Below are 24,428 nucleotides of genomic sequence, written 5' to 3'. Positions count from 1 at the left end.
CGGGGCAGCGTCGGCACCGGGGAGGGGAAGGGGTGTGGGCGGCGGCCGGCACTCAAGGGGAAGGGGTTGGGCGGGGCTGGCAGCGGGCTGGCCGTGGTGGCACCGTGGCAGGGGGCTGGCCTTGGTGGTTTTGGGTTTTGGGTTTTTTTTTTTTTTTTTTTTTTAATTTTTATCTTTTTTTATTTGTTTTTTTGACCAAAAACATGCTGACATGTGTATATTAAACTTAAAAAAAAAAAATAATTACTTCCTCAACAGGTAATCGGTCACCTAAGAGTGTTATGAGTGGAAGGTGTATAAAGTTCGGATTAATAAAAAATAATTCAAAGTTGGGATTAATATTGGTGGATGAGGCAAAGTTAGGATTAATCATGGCAATTTTTCTTTTGCTTTTTGATAGGAAAGGGATTTGGTTATTCGGAACAAGATCTATTTGATAAACAATATCTTTATCTAAAGGTTTTTAATATGGGTAAATTTGTTATTTCACATATAAAAGAATTTAACATTGTCAAAACTCGTGGAACGGCGTTAATTCAAGCTCAAAGGCAATTTCAATGTAGGAACACGTCCTCCCCTACCCTTTGAGGTTGACCATGCCCTTTATTTCTCCCTTTTTCTTAAGATTTTTCGTTTAATTCGCCGTTAAAAATAGTGGTGGACGGTGTCAATGGAAGGTGGGTGAGGATGAAGGTGGAAGAAAACTCGAGCTCTTTCAATGGAGTTAACGCGAGATGAAGAAGATGGTGTTAACGTCAATCTTCTCTTGAATTTGACTCATTATTACAATAGTGATAATGCTAAACACAGTCCCACTGTTCCTCAATATTACAATAACACCACTAGATCAATGAACTATATTAATCTAATAGATCAATTGGATGGGGCGTCCTCTAGGAGAAAATAAAAAGTTTATCATTGTGTTGGATAAGTGTTGGTTGCGAGTATGCTAAATACAAGGTGTGCAGTGTGCTTGGGTTTCTTAGGTGGTGTCGCGTTGATCAATGCACCTTTGCTAGTCAGGCACCTCGGATTTTATTAAGATCTCCTGACATTGATGAGTAACATTAACAGATTTAACACATGTAAGACCATGTTCTCTATAATAATAAAAAATAAAAAATATTCTCAAATTTCACCCAAGAAGTAAAATTTCGTTAAGCATGATATCATGATAATACTATTCACTGTGAGTTAAAAAAAAATTGCTCTCTATACATGAAGTAAACATGCACAAATCAAGAACTTGTTTTTTCACCCCTTTTCTTTTAGTTCCTTTCTTAAAATCTGTCAATTACTACTGGAAAAAACGTTACAAAATAATTTCTACTGGATAAATCTAAATCTAGTACGTACTAATTTATTTCTAAGTTCTAACCAAATCTATACAAAATTGATGCAGATTGTTTCCCCCTCCTTGAGCTTTCCGTTGATCATTGAAACATATCATCAGCATTTTTCGCCACTACTTCCGATGTCCAGCTAAATTATTTATATTTACAGTCCAATAAGGGAACATGAAGTGTATGAAGTTGATAGATGCACGCTTATGTGAATGTTTCAGCACTTGAATCAGCAACTGCAACATATGTTTGAAGGTTGATCACTATGACAGTGATGTCATCTTTGTTACCTCTGCTAAAGGATACATCAACAAGTTTCTTGCAGGATTCCATTGCATTATCTTCTTCCCTTGAAACGATATCGACAGCCTCTTGTTCGCTCACCTGTGTGCAATAATATTCACCAAAATGTAAGAGATGATTAATTTACTTTCTCTGAATTTTGACTGTTATTGATTGTTCCTAATATATTGATCTAACATGTTTCAGATAAAATGTTTTGACAGTACTTTTTAATATAAATATAATTATGCATGGAGTAGTTTTTTTTATTAAAACTAGTAATTTCTAAAAACATACAGTGATTATTAGCAATCAAACTTATCAAAGTGTAATCTCCTAGACAATGCTGCAACCCATTGGTCATGGGAATGATGGGATAACTTGTTCTTTGTTCATGGCCTAATGGGAAACTTGTTATATTCTTAGGTTTGAGGGATAAATTTTCATATTATGCTAGGGTGATATTTTATAATATGTCATGACGTGTTAGGTGTGACTTATTATATTGTTGAGAGGTGACTTGTTAGAGGTGACAATCGGCAAACTACTTGGCTCACCATATATAGGATGAATGGGCCGCACACAAGACCAAGGACCAACTAACTATAAATCAAAGGGATTTCTTTTTGTACCTTGTCCCAAAGCCCGTCGGAGGCCATTATAATGAAGTCACAGTCTGAAGTTAAGGGGACTTTCTGAATCTCAGGTTCAGAAATAATCCACTCTTTCAAATGCAGGTCTCCTATTGCTCTTGACACTGCTAGAGTACCTTGAAGTCTCCAAATTCCGTTGCAGCTATGTACAAATCCACCCTGCAATTTTAATTACGCTTAAACATGACTAATTATCTTATGATTATCTTAGAGTAATAGAAATCTGCAATTCAGAATGTTTTATATGGTATGCAATATTAGATGCACTCACTGTGTTTTCTATTCGAAAACGCTCATCTTCTCTGCTTAAGTGGTGGTCATTTGTCAGTTTAGTTGCTAATCCTCTTTTACTCAAAACTACTCCACAATCACCGACATTAGAAGCGTGCAATTCACCGTTCCTTATGAGCACACTCGCTGCACAAGCTCCACTGCTTACACCCTGCATTCAATGCATGCATACTGATAGATTAATACTTGCACATATAATATAGATCATCATCATCATAATATATTCTAGTAATGATACTAATACAAACTATTAGTCATTCACGAGCGAGCCACAGATAAGCTAAGTTTGATAAGGCAATATACTCTCATCAAACTACATACACCAACGGAATGATCTTATGCAAGAATCTTACTCATCCACGGGTTCAAGGGATGTACAAAATGGATTTGTCCAAAGAGATAAGTCCTATATGGAGGTGCAGTGGATCCAAGTAAAATGGGGTATGATAGGAATACTGAGGGTAACTCTTACCCTACACAAAATTATGAGGTCAAATGTGCGCAACCTATCCCAGGCCGGCAATAATAGAGAGGTTGTTTCCAATTGACCTTTAAATTGAACCATGGTTTTTTAGGGTAATAAAAAAAAATCTTGGCACTTTAACAACCATTTAATGTAGTCAACTAGCTAAAGTCAGGAAAAAAAGGATATTAACTACATTGAAAATAGACATAATTAAGGGTAAAAAGCTACATCCTTCATGTTCCCTAATAGAAAATTCCAATCTTATATAATTCAAAAGTACCTTAATTTATATATAAAAATATTCAATAATAAAATGAAGATTGAGAGATTTCAAAAGTAGTCATGCATGACATGACATCCGAATCTGAGTAGGATGAATAATGAGTTGTATATACAAGAGCGAGATTGCATATAGAAAAGTCATATACCTACGTAGGAATCAACAAGGAAATTGCTGATTTGAAGTACATTTTATTCAAGGAATAGACTAAGTCAATATCCAAATACGTATTAATGTATTATGTATACAGCCGTTTTCTTGTCACATAGACGCTTTGACACGGTCAATAACTTCGTAAAATGTTTGTTACATACATACAGATTACAGAAGATTATGTTTTAGTAATTTACCTTACTCAGGAATCCTCTATCAGTTTCCAAGTAGCCGTCGTGTATGGCTTGATCTTCTTCCTTAAGGTTTTCAAGTGCATTCAGAATGTTTTTCCCTAAGTTATCTGCAACATAATCGGCTGCAGCTTGGCCTCCGTGTCCATCAACAACAGCAAAAAAATGCCTGCTTTTCCAACGTTTCAATAAAAACATCAATTATTGAAACAAGTTATCATCATAACGTACTCCCTCCGTCACATAATAAACATCCACATAATTAGTATGTATGGATGACAATCATGACATTAGTTTAAATATTTCTCCCTTGTCCTATGTAATAAGAAACATTATTTCACCTTGGATATCGAACAAAATATAGATAATCGCTAAAATATCATCAGTCCCATACAAATTAAACCTCAATATCGGGCGCACCATCTAATTTGCTATTATGTAGGACTTGTTACATTCGTATGAGCAATATGAATTTTTCTTCTCTTATGATCAGCATCATCAGTAAACTCATAGTACTTTCTCACTTTTTGTTCATTTTCATTCCATCTACATTCTGCATTTCATTATATATTTTGTTCTCATTCAATAACGACTATTCCCAAAATCCATGCCCAAGTCAATCTTGGAGTTCTTTTAGGGACAAATTAAGGGAAAACCTTTTTTATTTTATTTTTTGCATGAAATTAACTAAATGAGAAAGGTTCGTTGAAGGGTGGTGACAATGTACCTGATTAGAGTCACCAGAAATGTCTGTAACGACCTTGTATCGATCTTCCATATGCTCTCGCCTTCCTTTCTTACTAAACACACAATATTCCCTCCCTTGGATTGCAACTTCAACATTTTCAATTTTCCTTTTCTCCGAAAAAAACACTTTCTCAGGGCTTAATTCAGGCAAGACTAGCATTGCAGGCCTCTTTCGCGACTTAACTAATGGCACTGCATTGACATTACCAACGTCAAATGATTCATTCCCCTGTGAAAGCGAGGAATGTAAATGCCCTCCAAGTTGATGAACCATAACATCGGTAACCCATGGGAACGAAGGAGGAGACGATAGAGGAACATGAAGTGGCATAGGAACGGCTTCCATTATTATCAGTTTATCACTTGACTTACACACAAAACAAAACTATTTTCCTAGACAATAAAATGGAGAAAAACCTTAGGAAATCCTCAACATCTACATAACTTATGAATTATATATATATAACCCATAACCTTAAGCTAACTTAGCTTGACAAATAAATAACTAATACAAGAAAAGGGTTGTACACTTGTACTTATATAACCCATGGTATAAATTAGACGGGTTAAAACCCGGGTTAGAAGAGAAGGTTGTCACGGTCATATTATCGCGACAAATGCACGTTTCTCATAGAAGAGAGAATGAAAAAGAGGGAATGAAGAGAATTGGAAGCTTTCTTTGGGTTAAGTGAAAGATGGAAATGGTCTTTGTATGCTGACACATTCTAATTTCTAATTCGATCATTACGATTCATAAAGGTTGACTTTTTGTGTGGATGTATAAAGAATCGTTGAATAAAAGGCACAAAACTATCCGCCGACTTGCCAAGGTCGTACTATTGAAAACGACAACAAATACTAACATGCACGACATCTCCTATACAAGTATTAAATTCATCAATTCCTTATCGATTATATTGGACATTTCGAGGAGGGAAAATATGGGTTTTGCTATCTTGGTGCATGATATTAAGGTGGCCGGTGGTCAATCATGAAGTGTCCGATACTTCATGCAATTATAGCAATGGTTCGTGTATATATGGTTGTGTCGTATACAATATGATTAATCACCTCAAGCAATTTACATATAAATCAATCTTTTTGAATGTTAATTTTTAATTAATATAAAACGAGTCAGATAGCTAAAAATTTAATGTGTGAAGTACGAAATATAAAAAATCACAAATTCTGCTTTATAGAGATTAAAGTTTGTGTTGCACAACATTGCAAGAATAAAACCCCTAAGGGCACTTTGAGGTGGAAATTTTCTTAATCTTCCTCCACTCCCTGACTCCACTCTAAAGGGGTCTAGCCGATTAAGCTAGGTTAGATTGAGCTGTATATGGTTCTAGTTCGATAAGCACTTATAACAGTTTTTTGACGAAGTAAGATAGATTGGAAAATGTCTATATACACTCAATTTTTTTTAGCGCCTCCAACTCCAACTATGAGTGCACATGTAGAAAAATTACATAACGAGTTTAATTAGTCTCTGTATCCTTAACCAAGTCAACTGTTTGTTCATAGTCTAATTTACTGTCTATAATAATATAAGGCGTTACTTACCTAACTTGTCAGGCAAGTTGAATTTTGTTATTGGGAAGTATAAACTAGGAGCACTATTCTTACAGATTGAGTTCAAAAAGTCTAACATTCATTACTTATGATTGATTATTTCAAATCATCCGGGCGCAAGCTATATACCAACATCGGCAAAAATTATAGCTGTGGTCTTTGGACCATGGAGCATTGTACTCGCAAGCCAAAACCAACCATAATGGGTTAGGGAGTAAGAACTACTATGTCTTAGTCTCTTTGATACGTCGTACACCCGAGTGTATGTAAGAAATTGGTTCATTTATCCATGCACACTACACACAAGAGCTCCAAGCCACAAAGATGTTTTGTTTGATATGATACGTCATTTTTAATTCATTCTGATTAGTAAATATGACAACTACTACTAAGTAGAAGATTGTTGTCTATTAAAGTATTAAACAATGATGCTCTAGCTAAACCCAGTCCACCAGATTAGGTGGTAGCTTCCTTAGTGCATTGTCTGATTCAACCATTTCTTCTTACAGTGAAGCAAAACTGAGAGAGAGAGAGGTTATAAAAGTCAAACATACATTTATCAGCATAAATTTTGGTCAATTTGTGCCAACAGTTTCTTCCTTAAGTGGCAAATTTTCATCTTCCTCAAGTAGCTAGTAGATTAGAATTTCCGCGACTACACACTCATTCTATTGCCTGAAAATGAACGAGTCACAAGTGAAATAAATTTAGAACAGAGCAAAAGAGCAGGCATTGACAGGGCCAAACATACTGCCAGCCACGCAGTATTCTAGATGTTTTTTTTTTCAGACTGATGGAACATGCAAATAACAATCAGACAGCAGGGGTTGTCATTGTTGAACGGTTGAACATAATCAGATTACTTAACCACTTCGTTAGTGCAAATTTCAACAAACTGCTGACATAAATATGATGGTGATTTAATTGCTAGAACTTCTAGTTGCTCGAAACCTAAAGAAACTCTAGACCAATATTTGGAACATCAATAGTCAATGTAGCATAGTCGTATAGATAACTTAGAGCAAGCAGATAATATTTCATACCTCTAATTTGATATCTTCACTCAATTAATTTTTGGACTGAGGTAGTACTTTGGATCCCTGAAAAATCTCCAAATAGTTTCTGCCTTCTCAGCTGAAAGGTCGGTGTTTTCCAGAATATACTCCTTTGATGCTTTTGCTATTGCTTCAATAGACCCAATAGCTTGATTGAGCTGGACAGAGCAGATATTTAGTCCCATGTTCTTAGCTAGTGAGAGTATAATTGTATGCAGCCATGCAGAACATCAACGGCAATTGACCCTATTTTCACTATCTGAAATATAGGTCTGGCATCCCTATAGTTAATATAGTAATCATCTATGTGCTAATATTTTTCACTAAATTAACTAAACATTCACTAGCCTCAGCAGTCGGTAGGGATTCATCTTTATTCATCCAATTGCAAAAGCTAGTCATACATAAATCAACGGAAATTATTATGAACAAATAGTGTTCATTTTTCATGTAGAATAGCGTGCAACAAGTATAGAAAATTAGTGCTCATAGGTCCAAGGTAATCCATCCAGACCATCCCTAACTAGTTCCATCACCCCCTAATACTATTACACAACTAAAACAGCATAAAATTGTATAAGGCTGCTTGGTTAACATGGTTCTAAGGGCTCCCAACCTGAGGGGTTTTTTTTCTCTCCAGATTTTCATTCCATAACATAAAGGCACAAACTAGTGAAATAATGATGCAAGCCAATTTTTAGCTATAATGTGAATATGACCAAAACCATTTCTCCTTTTCTAGCACTAACCCCCTTCATCCAAGATGTCTTTTTTTTGCTTGGTAACAGATATTCTCCTCTCAGGGAGAAATGTTCCGGTCCTTTTCATAATTATTTATGACTCTAGGTTGGAGGGGGTGGGGGTGTGTATGTGGAGAGGTATGGGGTCAATGATATACAAATTCAGGTACCAACGTAGCCTTCTCATTTTCTAATTAACTTCATCAGGTCCAAGCCATCGAACAATATCTACACTTCCTCCAAAATCCAAATTAATTCTTCATGGACAAGCAAGACATAGCATGGAAATTGTCATTTGCCAATGGATATATAATACCATTAATAATCTTTCGTTGCAGATGATAATCTTTTTGCACTGGACAATCATTGAAATCATTTGCTCATATTTTGAACCTTATTCAAGTTTTCAACACGAAATGTAGAAGTTTTTAATGCCAAGGAAAATGGATTCTTTATCCTAACAGGTAAAAGGTAAAGTGGGATCCAATATTATTTGAATTACCGAGTTTGCATCATGGTTGTCTATGCCAGGTATAGATGTGACCACCCTGAGAAAAGCATCCATCCCTTCCACAGCTTGTTTCCTCTTCAAGAAAAAGGAAATACATCACGTTAAGTATTTATGTATTAAAGTATAATTCCACTCAAAGAAGAGCTAACCTCAGCCTTCATCCGTGCTATGATATCTTGTTGCTTGCACACTGAACAAGAATTTCATCGGTCAACAAAATAAGAATGAGCAAACATTCAATAACAAAGCTGACATCAGAAAAACTTCAAAAAAAATTCTTTACCACCACGAGCATGAGCAATCTTCACAATTTTCTCAAAACCCATCTCCAAGTCAAGAACTGGCAAAAATGTAGGCCTCCCAATATCAATTCCACTCCTTCACAACTCAAATAAAATAATAATAAAAAATAATTACAAAAAGACTTCAATTCCAGTTGAATCCAACAAAATTAATTCAAATGAGTACACTAAATTCAGGGACTCACTTGAAGTAAGAGCAAACAAAAGAATCGTTTTGCTCTTTAGTTGGGAGGGTGACAACAACATAGAGGTTTGCAAATTGTTCCTTCAGCTTATGTACCCTATAAATCGATATCACAGTCAGGGACCTCCTCCAAGAAAGTTTAAGGGAAGCCGTGATCAAAAAAATTACCTGCTATACATCTGTGTGGAGCTTTTGCAATCCCAGGAAGTGACAAAGACAAAAGCCACTGACACTCCACCACAGTTGAAAATAAAATCCTACTAACATAGATGATAATGTCAACATGGAATGCGTAGCGAAAAGTAATTAAAAAAATGACAGATTGTGAAAAGTTACAAGAGAATTACAGGTGCAATAGGGACAATATTAAACCGGAAAGAGTTTGCACTGAGGAATGTCGAGATGAAGTTGATGAAGGATGGATGTTGCTCTTCTTTCCACTTGTTGCTCATCATACATACCCCACTACTACCTGAACGATGACAGAACTCGACTGATTTACTTCCTAATTTCTATAAAGGCAAGACATATTATACAAGAAGCTAAAACTCCTACCTAAATACAAGAAACATAAGAAGTCATAAGAGATAGACCTAACGTAATTAATTTTGTTCTTCCCAAGTACAACAATATTTTCTCAACAAAACACAGCGATTTAACCAATTTCCAGGTTGTCTTCCTCATTCTAGCCAAAATCATTTTACGAATCTCAGTGCACTAACAGTGTTACGGCGTTTACAACCCTTACTACTCAATTATATAGTTCAACTAGTTCACTGATAATATTGCTTATGGTGTGCTGAAATAATTTATGAATATTCCACTAGTTCCATTACCTCCATAAATCCAGGAAACTAGCAATTAGCAAATCATAGCAAATTATAAATACCAGGACTAAATTGTTCATCACACCCTCACATCAAACATGTTTACAGAACTTGAGAAATCAATTAAATTGAACATAATTTTGCATTAAATGAGTATGTTATTTGAAATATACACTGTATCAGAGCATAATTTGGCATTTATATTGAAGATATTAAACAATTTCCTCAATCTAATGAAACAATATGATGATTAATTATTTTTGCCAAACCTACTACAGGAGAGCGATTAATGTGTTTAAGATCGCTGATTAAATTGCGAATTAGCACAGAAAATTGCACGATTATCCAGCGAATGACGGAAGTAACTGAAATCGACAATTCTAGACTACAATGGCGGAAATCTACTGGCAATGCGATTTATGTTATTTCAATTGACCTGGAAATTTGAATGAAAGAGGAAAGGAAAAAGAAATGACCAGTCTGATTTGAATAGTCAGATGAAGTTCGAGGCGGTTGAGCTCTGTAATTTCTTCCGAAATCCGCCATTGATGCTGAGCAACAGCTAATTCTGCTGCAGGAGAGCGCGCCAGAGAGAGAGGTGGTGTGGGAAGAGCGCGAGAATGAGTTCACTTGTTCAAATTTCTGTACAGGGAAAATGTATGGAGTTAATCAGTTATGGGAAATTGGGGATTCCTCATTCAGAATTTTTTTTTTTTTTTTTTACCCCATATATGGGGAATGTATGGAATTCCGAGGTTGGTCTAGTTATTCTTTTAAATTACCGTCAAAACAAATTAAGATTACGTGTTTATGGTTAGTTGATCATGTTTAATACTCATTTCGTCTTTAAATGATCTCATCGTATATTAAAAAGTGAGAAAAGTACAAGAATTGTGAGTGGGTTGCAAATAATAAATATATGAAGAAAAAAAATACATGCACGGGTACAAATATTTAGAGAAAATGTGAGATTATTTTAGGTAGTTTAGTAAATAAAAAACAAAAAAATAAGGATAATTTAATCTTTTCATAGTGTTCAAAAATGAAAAAATATGAAATGAGAACAATATTTTAGGATACCTAAAAAAGAAATTAAAGCGAGAAGATCATTTAGGGAAGGAAAGAGTAGATGACTTTTAGAAAAAAAAAAAAAAAATCATTTTAGAGCTGGTATGCGACGGGGCTGGTAAGGAGGAGGAGCATTTGCAGTTTAATATGTGTGAAGTTGGGAATTTGTTATTGGAAATTTATTAAAAAAAAGATCAAATCTTTATGTTGATAAGAATAGTAAATAAGAAGTATAATAAATTTACAAAATGTAAGATATATCGGAGTATTACAAATCTACAAAAGTATCCTTATTTAATATTTCCATCTCTAAAACTTGCTTGCTTAGGGCATGAGCAATAGAACAAAACTCTTAACAAACCTACTTGCTTAGAGGTTTGTTCACTTGTCACATCATCATCATACAAACTCCCCGCTTAACAAACCTTTCATCAATAATAGATAAATTCAAAGGTTTATGTATGAGACCCACTGTCAATTTGAAGGTTTATGTATGAGACCCACTGTCAATTCAAAGGTTTATGTATGAGACCCACTGTCAATACAACTCATTAAATTTATCCAAATAAAAAATAAACTGTGCCCCCAACAAGATTTATTTAAAAAACCAAAAAAAATAAAAAAAGGTAAAGATGGGCCATTTGGAGCAAAATGACAAACCTCTTATCGTGGATGCCCTTAGTATTGTTACTTGAGAATGGAGGCCACTTATATTTTCAAGCTCATTCTCAACCTCTAGTCCCAAACCCATGAAACAAATATGGGATTTTCCTTTAGTTGGAAACTTGGAATTAAAAGTCTCATTCCTAGTTTCCCACCCTAAACTCCCACATACCAAAGGGTACATGGGTGGGGAAATTGGTTATTTTGCCTACATATTCACTTTTCCTTACCAACTCACTTTAGTCACTTGGTTGCAAGGAATAAAAAAAATGGAGGAAGTATAATAGATTAATAATATAAGAAGCAATTTTCCACCTGTAAACAACAAAGCCTTCAAATCTCAATTTTAATATTATGTGCACTCTCTTGAAAAAAATACAACTATCTACTCCATTAATTTCTCCAACACTCCATAACTATCTCCCATAATATAGATGAACATGAGACGGGTGATATGAGGATCGGTTAGGCACGACATAAATATGGTGTGACACAGCATGAGAGCTATGCTAATGGTCAATGAAGCATAAGTTGTGCATGAACATCATTTTATAAATTTAGCACGAACACGAGAAATCGACCTACAAAGTACTATTTAACATATAATACTACACATAGGTCAGCAAGCATTGCACATTGGCATAACACATGGATCGGCTCTTGCACCGGTTCTATTTATGGAAGCTCAACATGAGCCCAAAATGGCACGACTATTTCATACTCTATTCAAGACATTGAGCATACTGGCACAAGGCCGCACAACACATAAGTCTACACGGCTAGCCAATGCCCACCTTTATCCCCATTCCCCATAAATTTCTACGGAGTACAGAGTAGTTCAATAAAATGACGAGTGCGAGTGCTTGAATGCTTGAATGCTTGATAGAGTAGACGAAAGATGAAGGAAGAAAAAGGCATGGAATTCAAAACCACTCAATTATCATTCACAAATACTACTCCTAACTCCACCACCACCACCACGCCAACCACCTCCACCACCAAGCGCCTCCTCTTCGACCGCCGCTACGGTTGGGTGTCAGTTCTCTCCTCCTCCTTCTTCCCCCCTACAATTCTCTCTGAAATTAGTGTTCTATAAATTAATGCTTAAATTTTGTTTTTTTTTTCTTTAATCATTTTTGGGGTCAGAATTGATGAATGGAAAAATCCATCTGAAGAAGCTCTTGCTGGTGGCCGTGGAATGTAATTTACCTACTATTTCTCAATTTTATTGTCTCAATTTAAGTTTGCTAATTTTAATTTTTACCAATTGCTTCATTTGTTCATGATTTTCTGATTTTTTACTGTTAAACTTAGGTTCTGCATCGTCCCAATTGCAAAAGGGTTGCTAGAAATGGCCTCTAATTCGGTGAGAATTTCTTCGCTTGTTACTGCTTAATTTCCCATTGAAATAGCGTTTGTGGCTAAATATGCCTGAGAATTTCAGGTTTTAATTAACAGTACTTAATTGTATAAGCTCTGTTTATTTGGACCTTAATTTGGTTTTAGCAACGGTTTTGATTTCTCTGTTGAAATTTAAGCGTTTGTGTTTAGTGTAGAATTTTGGAATGAGAGATTTTAATCATAGTTTAAATTCGTGACTCCAAAACTTTGAGTTTTATCTGTATTTCATGTATCATTTGAAGATTGATAGAAATGGAATAATTGAAGCAAATTACATATAACATTGGTTCTTCTTCATAGAGTTATTGGTATAGATAGGAGTTTCTTTTAATCTCTATTGAAATATTTCTTTTATTGTTTCATACCCGCATTTGTCTTATTGACACGAGTGCTTCTAGAATTGAAGGATGAAAATATGCTTGTTGACATAAACTTTGTTGTAGTGGACCTATGCATTAGTGATGCGATAACGGGGCTTAATAAGGAGAGTGAAGGTGAATTTCTTGTTGTTGGAAAATATAGTCAACTGTGCCTTTGATATCAATTACATAAATTAAATTTAAGTTGTAATAAAATTTATTTAGCTGTCCAATTACGCAGTATATCCAAACCATCTTCCCTTTCCACCAATGCACCAATATAGTTAAACTAATTTCATGGTTTGTAGGGGCTTCTGACAAGTTCAATCGTGTTGATTATTATTAGAAGTTTTATTTCATTTCTCAATTTTACACAATATCTTTGACCAAAAGCTTTAGCCGATCCTAGTCAGTAGTCACGAGTTATCTATGGATTTATCGGTTCCTTACTTCTACCTAATTATTTCAATCATCTCCCTGCTTGGCACTATTTTCTTTTTGATGAAGTTTTCCCCTTGTCTTAGGAAATGGGTTTCCTGCTTATCAAATTGAGCCTAAAAGAGCCTCTTTTATCCTTAGTTAATTTGAAGCTTCATTTGCAACCTTTATTGTTGGCCTTTTCATTAATTATAGTTGATATGTAGTCTCAGACATTTCTGTTTCAAAGAGGAGACAGTTCTTCGGGTTTGACTGATGAACAAGTCGCCAGATCATATGCTGACAACTTTTTTGAGCTATGCTAACAGAATTTGACCTAGTAAGGCATTCTTGTTGACTGCAGATTCTCTAATAGAGAAGAAGGATTGTGCAGCAAGCCGGCAAGTTAACTGGTTTTAGCCTTTTAGGATAGACTCTGATACTTTATTCAATCTCAAATTCAAATCATAGAGATACAAATATTATAAGAGAGGGAACCTTTCTCCACACTTGCTTGCGAATAACTTAAATTGGCTTGACATTTAATTTTAACAAGAATTTGGAAACAAATCGACTATATATTCTTACATGCAAATACACGTAAACCTCATTTTAGAATTGGGAATGTGTTCATGAATGTCGTGCCCTGCACCTGTGTCCAATTTCAGGACAATGTCTGTGTGTCACTAATTTTAAGCTCCAATATATGACCATGTATCTGACACTTGGATGTATATCCATATCTGACACTCGTAACCGAGTTTGATCAACCAAGGGACTTAGTAATGTATCAGGAATTCAGGATTCAAGGTTAGCTATAATGTTGCAACTGCATAGAAAATGCTAGGGTTTCTACGAGCTGTAAATTTGTTATATATTACAATGAGATGGATATATTATACTATCAACATGCGAATTGGTAAATATCTGGATTTAACCTTGTGTTTAATTTCTGGGTCAATCAATCAGTAATTACTTTCCCAGTGTTAATCTCTTCTGTCAAACTATCATGTATGTTGAAATTGAAACTTCAATGCAATTAGGATGAGTGTGAGTGTGGTAAGACAAGGTCTTGGTAGTAGATCAATAACACTTTAGTATTATTCAAGAGAGGGAAAGTAAGGGAAATGGAGTTTCTCAAAATCACCAGAGCACAGGTCCCCTTCCCCAGCAGTCCCTCTTCCCCAGCCTCCAACATTTACTTTATTTTTCTAGCAGTACAAACAGCCGAGTACCATTCTACCAGACATTGCCAGAGCCCAGACCACCCTATATCCACCAGTCATCTTGCTTGCCCCCACTCAACCCAACAGGAGGCCTACTCCTTTTCCTTGCCTCATTATATCAACTTCATCCGCTACTCACGCGATGACTAAACCATCTCCAAGTGTTATGACAATTAACCAAGAATCCTTGTTCCAAACTTGCTATCCACCAGCTATATTAACTCTACAACTGACTATGACCACCCTAGTTTTGAACTTCCATTTCCAGGTCTTTCTTATCCAAGAAAACACCATGTTGCTATAAGGTGCACTTTTTATTTTAATTTTAATTTTTAATTTTTATTATTCAGAAAAAGTTCTCTGAAAAATCAACCCACTGGTGCTATACAGCTCCCTGTATGTCATTTTTGGTAAACCCTGGCCTAGATTTTGGCCTTTTTTTGACAGATCATTCTTAGGTGGTCCAATCTGATGGCTAAAGTCAATGTGGTAGAGTTAGAAATGTGGGGAGATAAAATTAGGTTTTGGGGTGCATAGAGAAAGGGTAAAGCGGGAGGGAATTTAATTGAATCGATCTACCACAATGAAATGATTTCAATACTCTTTCCTCTTTCCAAAAAAGTTGTGGGTAAATTGAAAGGGCTTTCATTTCTTTCCTTTCCTTTTCAGTCTTGACTCTTGATTCATTTTCCTTCCCTTGAACCAAACAACCCCATATCTGACTAGTTTTTGGTTTAGGTAAGACATGAATTCTGCATTCTTTTTTAAAAAAGCGTGAACTTAATTGATGACCATTCCTGGCTACCTTATCAGCATAAGAACTTTTGCTCGATGGTGAACTTACTGCTGTGAAGTAAAATATTTATTTTGTAACCTACAAACCTTAGCCTGCATATTCTTGAGGGCATGAGGCAACTGCAAAGTCTGTAAGTAACTGCCTACAAGCTGCTCAGCACACTTTGCGTCTGTTTCCACAAATTTATCTTTATAGTTATGGAGTATTTGCTAGTTAACATTTCAAGTGGTAGTGTTGGACTTTATCAGTCATTAATAATATTAAGGATGGGAAAAAGGGGAGGGGTGGGGAGGAGAGAAGACTATAACATGCATAACTCATAATTGCATCCATGTATCTTTGTATCTGATGAATTATTAGCCGTTGTTTTTGTATTGTATTAACAACGTAAGATTATATGGGCTTCTTGATCAAGAATGAGCTTAACTGTGTCTTCATACTTTCATAGATAAGCGTCATGGCAAATTCTGCAATTGAATTTCTGGAAAGACGTGACCGCTTCAGTCCTCAGCAGTTGCAAGCCACAGTTGGCAATCAGCTTCAGCAACTGGGAGCTTCTATACAGAAACCAGGCTTAACCTTGTTAAAGTTTAAGGGGAAACATTCAGGAAATGGTAACCTACAAGAACTGGAAACTGCCTAAAAATGGATTAGGCCTTGCTGTGTTGCCTGTGTATGCTGGTTTGGTTTCAGTATTAGGATGTTGGTCCCATGTAAAACAAATATGAGTACACAATACCATTGCAGGCACATGTTTGGACTTCCATTCTGGCATTTATTACTCCATTTTCGAGTTTGTGCTTGATTCAGGTCTTATTATAGCTGAAAAGTTAGATATTTGGATTATGGAGTCGGGTTAATGTTTAGGCTGTTTGACTATTCAAGTTATTTTGTTTTTTTCCTCTTTCTGTAAAACTTGTAGAAAATTATAGTTGTACTAGCTGCGTAATATTTTTGGAAGTACAGCAAACTATTTGGTTAACTACATGAAATGCCTTTAAGAAGTTCCTTTTTCGGTGTGCAGAAAGTCTTCCCCTGAATTTACACTTTTAAGAAACGGTCATCACCACAAATACTGACATGGCTGCAGCCTTGCGGGTGGCTAGTTTGCTTGGGAGTATTGACGCAGTAGCAACAGCGAAAAGCTATGAGGCTATGACCTGTGGCTTGAAAGTTGTGCCCGTCTGAAAGCTTTTGTATGTGAGTTTCTTGAGTTAGGGTCGAATAGGGGCTAATGACCAACAAAGTTGATGATCGTTGTCATAAAGAGCATTTCTCAAGTTAGGGTCGAATTTTGAATAATTGGGGTTGTATTGTGGATAGGCCAATTACTCGTATATATGGTGAATAAATTGTAAAAGGAAACAAAGTCCTTAATATAGACTTATGGAGTAGATTATAAAATGTCAATGATATATACAAAATTCAATTCAACTCTCACAGGTTAATTTACCAAGAATACCAACTACTACGTATTTAGATTATAGTATTCCACCCTTGTGATTTTAAACTCATATCCGTATCTAAAATAGATGACTTGTGAATTTGTGTGACAAAAACAACTCAATTGAAATAACATACAAAATTAGATAATTCAAAGATAGTCCAACTTTAAAAATCAATATAATCCATAGAACTATTTTTTATTACAAGTTACCCAACTACACATTTGAAAGAAAACCAATCCATCTTATTTCCCTATTACAACCAAATAAATAGACCCGAATACAACATAAACGACCCGTTGGCCACCTCTCCTAATCCCCATAGAGGCATACAAGATTACTAGATGAAAAAAAATTGTGGTCAGTATAAGCAGGGATATTCCTTTTCCCCAGAGCACCCTCCAGAAGATCACACCAACACTGCTCCTCCTAAAACTTCGAACTACATTTTTGTCAAACAGACCTCCACTCATATTTCCATGGCACTCAATCTTCTTCCAGCACCTTCTTCATCATTCTCTTGAATTTCCCAGAAAGATTCAACAAAAATTCAGCAAGAAAACTGAAGAAAACGGTGTCAAAAACCCCAAAAAATGCGGAGTCTCTTAATCCTAAGACCGCCATCACCATACATTTCATCTCTCTCCTCCTCCAATTCGCCGTCTTCTTCTCTCTCTCCACCACCTACAACCACCAGAAGTAGCAGAACCTGCGGCAGGTTGCCGCGGCGGTTTCAATTTCTGAGTCCTTCATGTTCTTCGAAGAAACTGCAGCAACAAACTTCGCAAACTACTCTTCAGAAATCTCCTCCTCCTCAGAGTCTTCGACGTTTGTTGAACTGGAACCCAAAACCTGAAGATGATGATTCGAAATCCGATGATTCGGGTTCGAAAGATGAGGTGGATGAGGGTGAATTGGAAGGTGATACCGCCATTAAAGGAACTATTGTTGCTGGGTTGTTGTTAGTTGGTGTTGTTGGTGGGTTTGGAGCTGCTGGGTATTTTTATAGGGATCAGATTAATAGTTTCTTGACTCAGTTTTCTACGTTGATTGAAGGTAATTTCTGTTTTGATTGTTTCATTTTTGTTCTGTTTTAGTTCATTTTAATTTAAGTTAGGATATGTTAGGAAATTCAATTATCAAACACATTGCTACTTTAGGATTTTGACAACTTTTTCCGGACATCCTCAATTATTACGAACGAGTAATGTAAGGAAGGAGTATATGTGAGTGTTGGTTTCGGGCGGATCCATTTTGATTGTTAAGTTTGTGCTACATTTCACTATGGTATAATTAAGGAAATGTTAGAGGGACTATGGCAACTTTTCCCGGACATTCTATATGGAATTAATAGACATGTCGGTAGTGTAATTTGAACTAATAATGTGACTACTAAATTCGAAAGGAAAGCATATGTGAGTGTTGGAGTCCGTTTTGAGTGTTAAGTTTTTGCTTTGGTTCACTTGATTTAAGATAGGAAATGTTAGGATAATAGAAAATCCAATGACCAATCATTTCTATTTTAGGGAAGGTGAATACTTTTTATGGACATTTTGAAATGTTACTTATTTCATTTGGAGTTTATAGTCATGTTGGTAGTGTAGTTGAACTAGTAATGTGAGGTGAGGAGGGAGTGTATTTGATGGTTGATTTGGGGGTTAAGGAGTTGATCATTATATTATGTAATTTTGGAGGAATATTGCTTATACTTTGTAAATCTTTTGATCCTGATTCTCATGGAGTACTTTCAGTGTACAGGTTATGGGCCTGCAGGATATGCATTATTTGTGCTTGTATATGCCGGACTTGAGGTTTGTTATCCTCCTATGTCTTTCTTATCACCAAAAGTTTTTACTGGAAGAATCCAGCTAGTGGAAATCTAGGAACTAATCCATGAATAATTTGGTCATCCTATGAGCTTGTTAGATTGGATTCTGTTTCCTTAAACTAATCTTATGCCATTTCTTTTAGGTTCTTGCAATTCCAGCTATTCCATTGACAATGTCTGCCGGTCTTTTATTTGGTTCTGTCACTGGAACTGTACTTGTTTCCATAAGTGGAACAGTGAGTTTTTTGTCTTGCCTTTCTATTTTGTGTAACCAAATGCAAAAGTTCTTGCTAATTATCCTTAGGTTTCTCTTGTTTCTGTTTCAGTTAGCAGCAAGCATTGCTTTTCTAATTGCAAGATACTTTGCCCGTGAGCGAATATTGAAACTTGTTGAAGGAAACAAAAAGTTCAAAGCAATTGATAAAGCCATTGGAGAGAATGGTTTCAGAATTGTTGCCCTCCTTCGCTTGAGTCCCTTGCTTCCCTTTTCCCTAGGGAATTACTTGTATGGACTAACGTCCGTCAAATTTATCCCCTATGTTTTGGCAAGGTCTGGTTCTTGCTATCCCACTATTATGCTTCTTGATTTAGTTGTGGTGGTAAATGGTGTTTTCTGAGTGCTGCATTTATCTAATTCCCTGGTTGGGCTGCAACTGGTGGTTTAGAGGCTTGTCCTTAAACTTGTGGCTAAGCTCTTGGTATAAGCTTTGTTGAAGCAACAAGATCCTAGGGTGTGTTATTGATGATGTTTTCTTGAAAGCTTTTTACAATAAAATTCAAAAGTTTGAAGATGGTCCAAATGTAATTTATGAGTAAACTTCCTGGTCTAAGCAGTAAGTGCAGCACCAATGTTCAACATGTGCACCTTGAAAACAATGTGTGGAGACATATAGTGTGGCGGAAGGACATATCCTCTGTCTTTGTGTATTGAGCTTTTGGGTCCGTTCCATATCCGTTAGTGTACACTGTACAGTTTATCTATTGTGTTGTGGTTTGGTGGTTATTATTGAATTATTGCAAGTATACAGTAGTTTCAATGATCTGCAAATTGCATTTTCAGTAAAATTTTTGGATCATCTTTATTCTTTAATGGGCATGTAACTGCTGTCTTGTTATTTACATTGATGTGAATTCAGTTTTACTTGGCATATTCTGCATATCAAGCTCATTTTTTTTTTCAAGCATCTATGTGGTGCTAAAAGCTGATGTTAAAGTTGCCTGAAATTGTTTATCTAGACTCATTTGCTAACATACTAACTCAGCACTCAATATCATGCAGTTGGTTGGGGATGCTTCCAGGGACATGGGCGTATGTGAATGCCGGAGCTTTTGGTCGGGCGATTATTGTGAGTAGCATTCTACAACTTGATATCTATTATGAGTGCCTCCAAAAAAAGAAATTTTTTACACATATTCCTTTCATTTTGTTACCAAGTATCTACCTGGAGTATTTTTGTTCCACCCAAGTTGAGATATAGGAAATGGGAATGAAAAACTTATTGGTGACTTTTGGTTAAAATAGTAGTGACTGATTGTTGGTGTGAACAGTGAAGTGCTTATCTTTCGGCAAAAACTACCTTCCTGCGTATGAAAATTAAGCTGCGTATCTTGGCTTTAGTTGCTGAGTGCATGGAAATGAAGTTTTTAGAGCACCCTTACTTTGATTAGGGGCTGGTTTGCTATCAAGCAAGCCATCAGGGGAAATTGATACTCTTATCTTCTTTTATGAGTAAATGATTCTCTCTATCTGTTTTCCATTTTCATTTCTCCTTAGTGTATACATCCGAATTCCCTCTTTTTGTTCCCACCTCTTGGTATTTTAACTCCCCACTATGGGATCTTTCATATTGCACCACCTACCTCATACCCACCCTCACCTCTCCCTTGACAGGACTGCCATAGTGCCATGCTCTCACTCACAAACACCATTTTCCCTCCCGTGTCCCATCCTAATTCCTAACGACCATCAATCCAATCTTCTACTGCCACCCAAACCAACAACCCTGTCCGCTTTCCCTCCACATAAATGCACCACATCCAGCTCCTTTATCAACCTGAAGCTATCCAATAATCCCAAACCACCTACTTGATCCCCTCGATTATCCTAAATCTCATGGGCATCAACTCTAGCTGTACCCAACAATCTGTCATAGCCCAACTACCAACACTGTAACTCTGTACCTTTCCACACAGATTTTTGATTTCCACTTTGGCTACATCAATTTGAAAGATACTTGCTCCCCAATTAAGGTTTCCTGAGAGTCCTGAATAGGTCAGCGGTGATGAAAATCGATATTTAAGGGATCCATGTATTAATATATAAATAAGAATCGAAATGTTAGTGATGTGGTCGTATGATAAAGGGGGAGGGAAGGACAAAAGTGAAGAGAGAGAGACCATGATCTGTTGCTGTGTTGGTGGTTATGATATATGGTTCGGGAGTTTGAGACCATGATCTGTTGCCGTGTTGGTGGTTATGATATAAAGAAAAGGGTGCCTGTGAGGATGACGATAGGAAGATAATAAATTTAAGATTATCGTTTTCTGATCAGGAGAATTTGCTTTCATTCCCTATGCCTATTTAACAAGTTTCCTTTTCTTAATTTCTTACCCCTCATTACCCTTTTCTGTTTCCGTTCTGTTTCTCCGGAGTCAACCTGCACTTTGCTTAAGTAGTTAGATAGAGGGGAAAGGAAGAGAAGGGAAAGGTGTCCCCCCCCCCCCCCACCCACCCACCACCACCACCACCATCTCTTAATCTCTTTTCTCTTATCCAAACAAAGTGTGATTGGGAAGGGCTCTTACTCTCTTAGGACATTCAGTTTAGAAGGAGAAGAGGTGTTAATTATATTGATATTGCAGTGATTGTGATGATATATGTTTGGTTCATTATTTTCCCCTTTTAATGTATCTGTTCAAAACTCGCCTTCCATGATGTTATTAGTACCTTTAATATAGGGATACTAGGATTTTAAGGGATTTCCTAAACTAAATGGATAGTGCTTGTGTTGGTGCCTAGTATTGGAATTGCCTTAGGTTGTAGTCATGAAGTCTTCAAATTCCATTTTCATTCATTTTTCTTCTCCCATCACTGATCCTTCCTCTCTCGAGCAATTGCTTAAAGAGCTGACAGAGATCTTGCTAAATATGAATTGGTTCTAAAATATTCTGGAATCAATAAGCCCCTCGCCGAAGTTGAGATGGAGCAGAAGTTGCCTGGACAATTTTATTTGTTCTGTTTCTTTTCTGAACGTTTTGTGGAGTCTGATTTGCTGTCATAACAATGATCATGTTTCCTTGCTAAACCAAATATGGATGAACTGCTTGCCCTGCTAGGTTCGTGTTTAACTGTGAAGATTTCGTGTCCAATTTGCACTAAAATTTTAACTTATATTGCTGTCTGCTTCTGGTTTACCCGGGCAAGTGTAAGTGTCTAAATGTAACATTCTTTCTGTACAGCAAGAAGAAACCGGGGTTGGTGTGACTGGAGGTAGTGGTCAACTTCTTACGTTGGGGCTGGGATTATTAGCAACAGCTCTGGCTGCTTCTTATGTCACAAAACTTGCCAAGGTAATGCCACTGGAGTATTTCATTGTTGTCTCACTATATTGTCTACCCAACATATGCGTAGGGTATAATAGCGTAATCCATCTCTTGGTATCTGGTAAAAGATTATTATTTCAAAGTCCAAATAATTAGAGGAATGCCTTTGACAGTGATAGTTAATGGTAAATTTGTCATTAGTTCTAATATCTCATACATCTATACATTATCAGTCGAATGGCAGTCTAGCAAACTTTTTACTATTTGATTCGTTAGAAAGTCTGCTGTAAGCCTGTCATAGAGTTTAACAGAATTTGTAATTTATAATGCTGATGCTATCCGCGTCTGAATTCTACAGTCAATTAAGCTTCAAAATGATGATTACAGTGCCTTTGCACATCATAGAGCTTCCAAATATATTGAAACTTTATTTTCCTTGTGTTTGCAGGATGCAATGAAGGACATTGAGTGAAAGAGAAGCACGAATGTACGTAGGCTGTAAAATTTATAGGTTACAATTTTATCATGTAAATTGAACGAAAGAATTAATAACAAAATTCTTAGTTTGAGTTTATTCTTTTATGGAGTAATTGATTTGTTAAATTCGCGTGAGAAATAATGGAAAAGGTCATTTTAAAATTAAAAAAAAAAAAAAAAAAGCATTTGTAATTTTCAGTTGGACTAATTCTCTACAAAGTTAAGAGAATGAATGTCTAAATAATAACAGGGGCGTTGGAAAAACTCTTTTTCTCATTTCTCTCATCTCTCCTCTTGGGTTTTTTCTTAGCCGTATAGGTTGGAAATATTCTAATTTTTTGGTACTTGCAGTTAAACTATTTTCGACCTTTTTTTTGTTTAATTTAATTTAGTTTTGTGGTTTACGCTTAAGCTTCAAAATGATTTATAACCATTTTTTTGGTAAAATTTGCCTTTTATTTTATTTAGCTTTGTTCTCTCCATTTGTAAGTGTATTCCAATTTTCTGAATTTTGCTCAAATTTATTTATGGGATTTTGATTCTCATTCGATTATGATGAGAATTTTATTTTCAGGTTTCTAATAATAATTGAGAAAGAGATTTGGATTCATATGGGTTTAGGCTTTGTCATCAATTTTATGATCAAATATCAGCGCCGATTGCAAAGGTTTCTACCTGAAAAGGTGCGAAAAACATTGAAAATTATTGCTTACGTATGGCTACAACTAAAGGTTATAGATGAGAGTTATGCTATATATAGCCCTTAGGACTATATATAAACATTAAATATATACTAGAAAATCGTAAAAATTTAGGAAATCATAAAAATATAAACACTAATTACACTGATTGACGCGTGTTTTTGTTATGAATTCTTAATTTTGTACAATTTTCAAGAGTATATTAAATGCTTATATATAACCCTTAAGACTACATATAGCATTACCCATTTATTATTATTATATGTTGTATGATACTCTGTAGTATTTTTCTTCCCGTACTAAAAAAAATGAACGTCTGAAAATCATTTTTGACTTTGAAATTTTTAATGTTCTACTCCAGTTCATATTCATGAAATTCATGTGAACCTTCTATCTCTTCCTTTGGAAAGTTCTACAATTTTCTTCCTCCTCTGTTTTGGGATATTTTATGTCAAAATTTATGACTCAATCCCTCTTTAAAAATGTGCCAACATGTGAGTTTGGTCAATACTGTCAACTTCCACAATCATTTATATCACCGCATTTTAGAATAAATCCATAAATTCAAGTTGCCCTAATTAATTGCAAGTGTTGCAACTACTGTACAAAACTCCAAGCCTTTGATGTGAAGCACATCAATTTGAAACCGTAGAAAAATACTCTGAAAAACTTCAAGTAGTACCTGTTCATTTTGACGTTTAGTAAAGGTTGGAATACCAAAAAGGCTCTTGCTTGGTTTTATTGGTTGGGATTTGGAAAAACCGAAACCCTAAGGTTATAACGCTGAATCCTTACAATATAAGTGCTTGGCTTACATATATTAGACTAAAAAAAAAAATGTCAGAATCAGGTTTGATTAGGGCTATTCTAATAACCATTAAAAAATAATAAAAAATAAAAAGGT

The 24,428-nt window shown here is 35.7% G+C and overlaps 4 protein-coding genes across 4 annotated transcripts; 2 read left to right on the top strand and 2 right to left on the bottom strand.

The window, feature by feature from the left end:
- Positions 1–1,194: 1,194 nt before the first annotated feature.
- Positions 1,195–5,080, bottom strand: LOC110739135 (probable protein phosphatase 2C 32). The gene is made up of 5 exons (XM_021919593.1): positions 4,387–5,080; positions 3,666–3,828; positions 2,550–2,720; positions 2,258–2,437; positions 1,195–1,727 (listed from the first exon to the last, which is right to left on the bottom strand). The coding sequence occupies exons 1-5, from the start codon at positions 4,500–4,502 to the stop codon at positions 1,548–1,550; spliced, it is 810 nt and encodes a 269-aa protein (XP_021775285.1). The 5' UTR covers positions 4,503–5,080; the 3' UTR covers positions 1,195–1,547.
- A 1,114-nt stretch (positions 5,081–6,194) lies between these two features.
- Positions 6,195–11,443, bottom strand: LOC110739134 (protein PARTING DANCERS). The gene is made up of 9 exons (XM_021919591.1): positions 10,077–11,443; positions 9,121–9,245; positions 8,942–9,030; positions 8,775–8,870; positions 8,571–8,665; positions 8,437–8,477; positions 8,279–8,362; positions 7,025–7,194; positions 6,195–6,656 (listed from the first exon to the last, which is right to left on the bottom strand). The coding sequence occupies exons 1-8, from the start codon at positions 10,144–10,146 to the stop codon at positions 7,045–7,047; spliced, it is 750 nt and encodes a 249-aa protein (XP_021775283.1). The 5' UTR covers positions 10,147–11,443; the 3' UTR covers positions 6,195–6,656; positions 7,025–7,044.
- Positions 11,444–12,024: 581 nt separating this feature from the next.
- Positions 12,025–16,986, top strand: LOC110739133. Its single transcript, XM_021919590.1, has 5 exons — positions 12,025–12,366; positions 12,478–12,531; positions 12,646–12,697; positions 15,979–16,144; positions 16,555–16,986. Exons 1-5 carry the CDS (start codon positions 12,230–12,232, stop codon positions 16,581–16,583), a joined length of 438 nt encoding a protein of 145 aa, XP_021775282.1. The 5' UTR covers positions 12,025–12,229; the 3' UTR covers positions 16,584–16,986.
- Positions 16,987–17,312: 326 nt separating this feature from the next.
- On the top strand, positions 17,313–22,922 carry LOC110739132 (TVP38/TMEM64 family membrane protein slr0305-like). The gene is made up of 7 exons (XM_021919589.1): positions 17,313–18,031; positions 18,734–18,786; positions 18,947–19,039; positions 19,130–19,353; positions 20,083–20,149; positions 22,263–22,373; positions 22,795–22,922. The coding sequence occupies exons 1-7, from the start codon at positions 17,569–17,571 to the stop codon at positions 22,816–22,818; spliced, it is 1,035 nt and encodes a 344-aa protein (XP_021775281.1). The 5' UTR covers positions 17,313–17,568; the 3' UTR covers positions 22,819–22,922.
- Positions 22,923–24,428: the final 1,506 nt, after the last annotated feature.

Source organism: Chenopodium quinoa, unplaced genomic scaffold, assembly GCF_001683475.1.
Source record: "Chenopodium quinoa cultivar QQ74 unplaced genomic scaffold, ASM168347v1, whole genome shotgun sequence".
Classification (NCBI taxonomy): Eukaryota; Viridiplantae; Streptophyta; class Magnoliopsida; order Caryophyllales; family Amaranthaceae; genus Chenopodium; species Chenopodium quinoa.
This window is presented reverse-complemented; position numbering and strand designations above follow the sequence as displayed.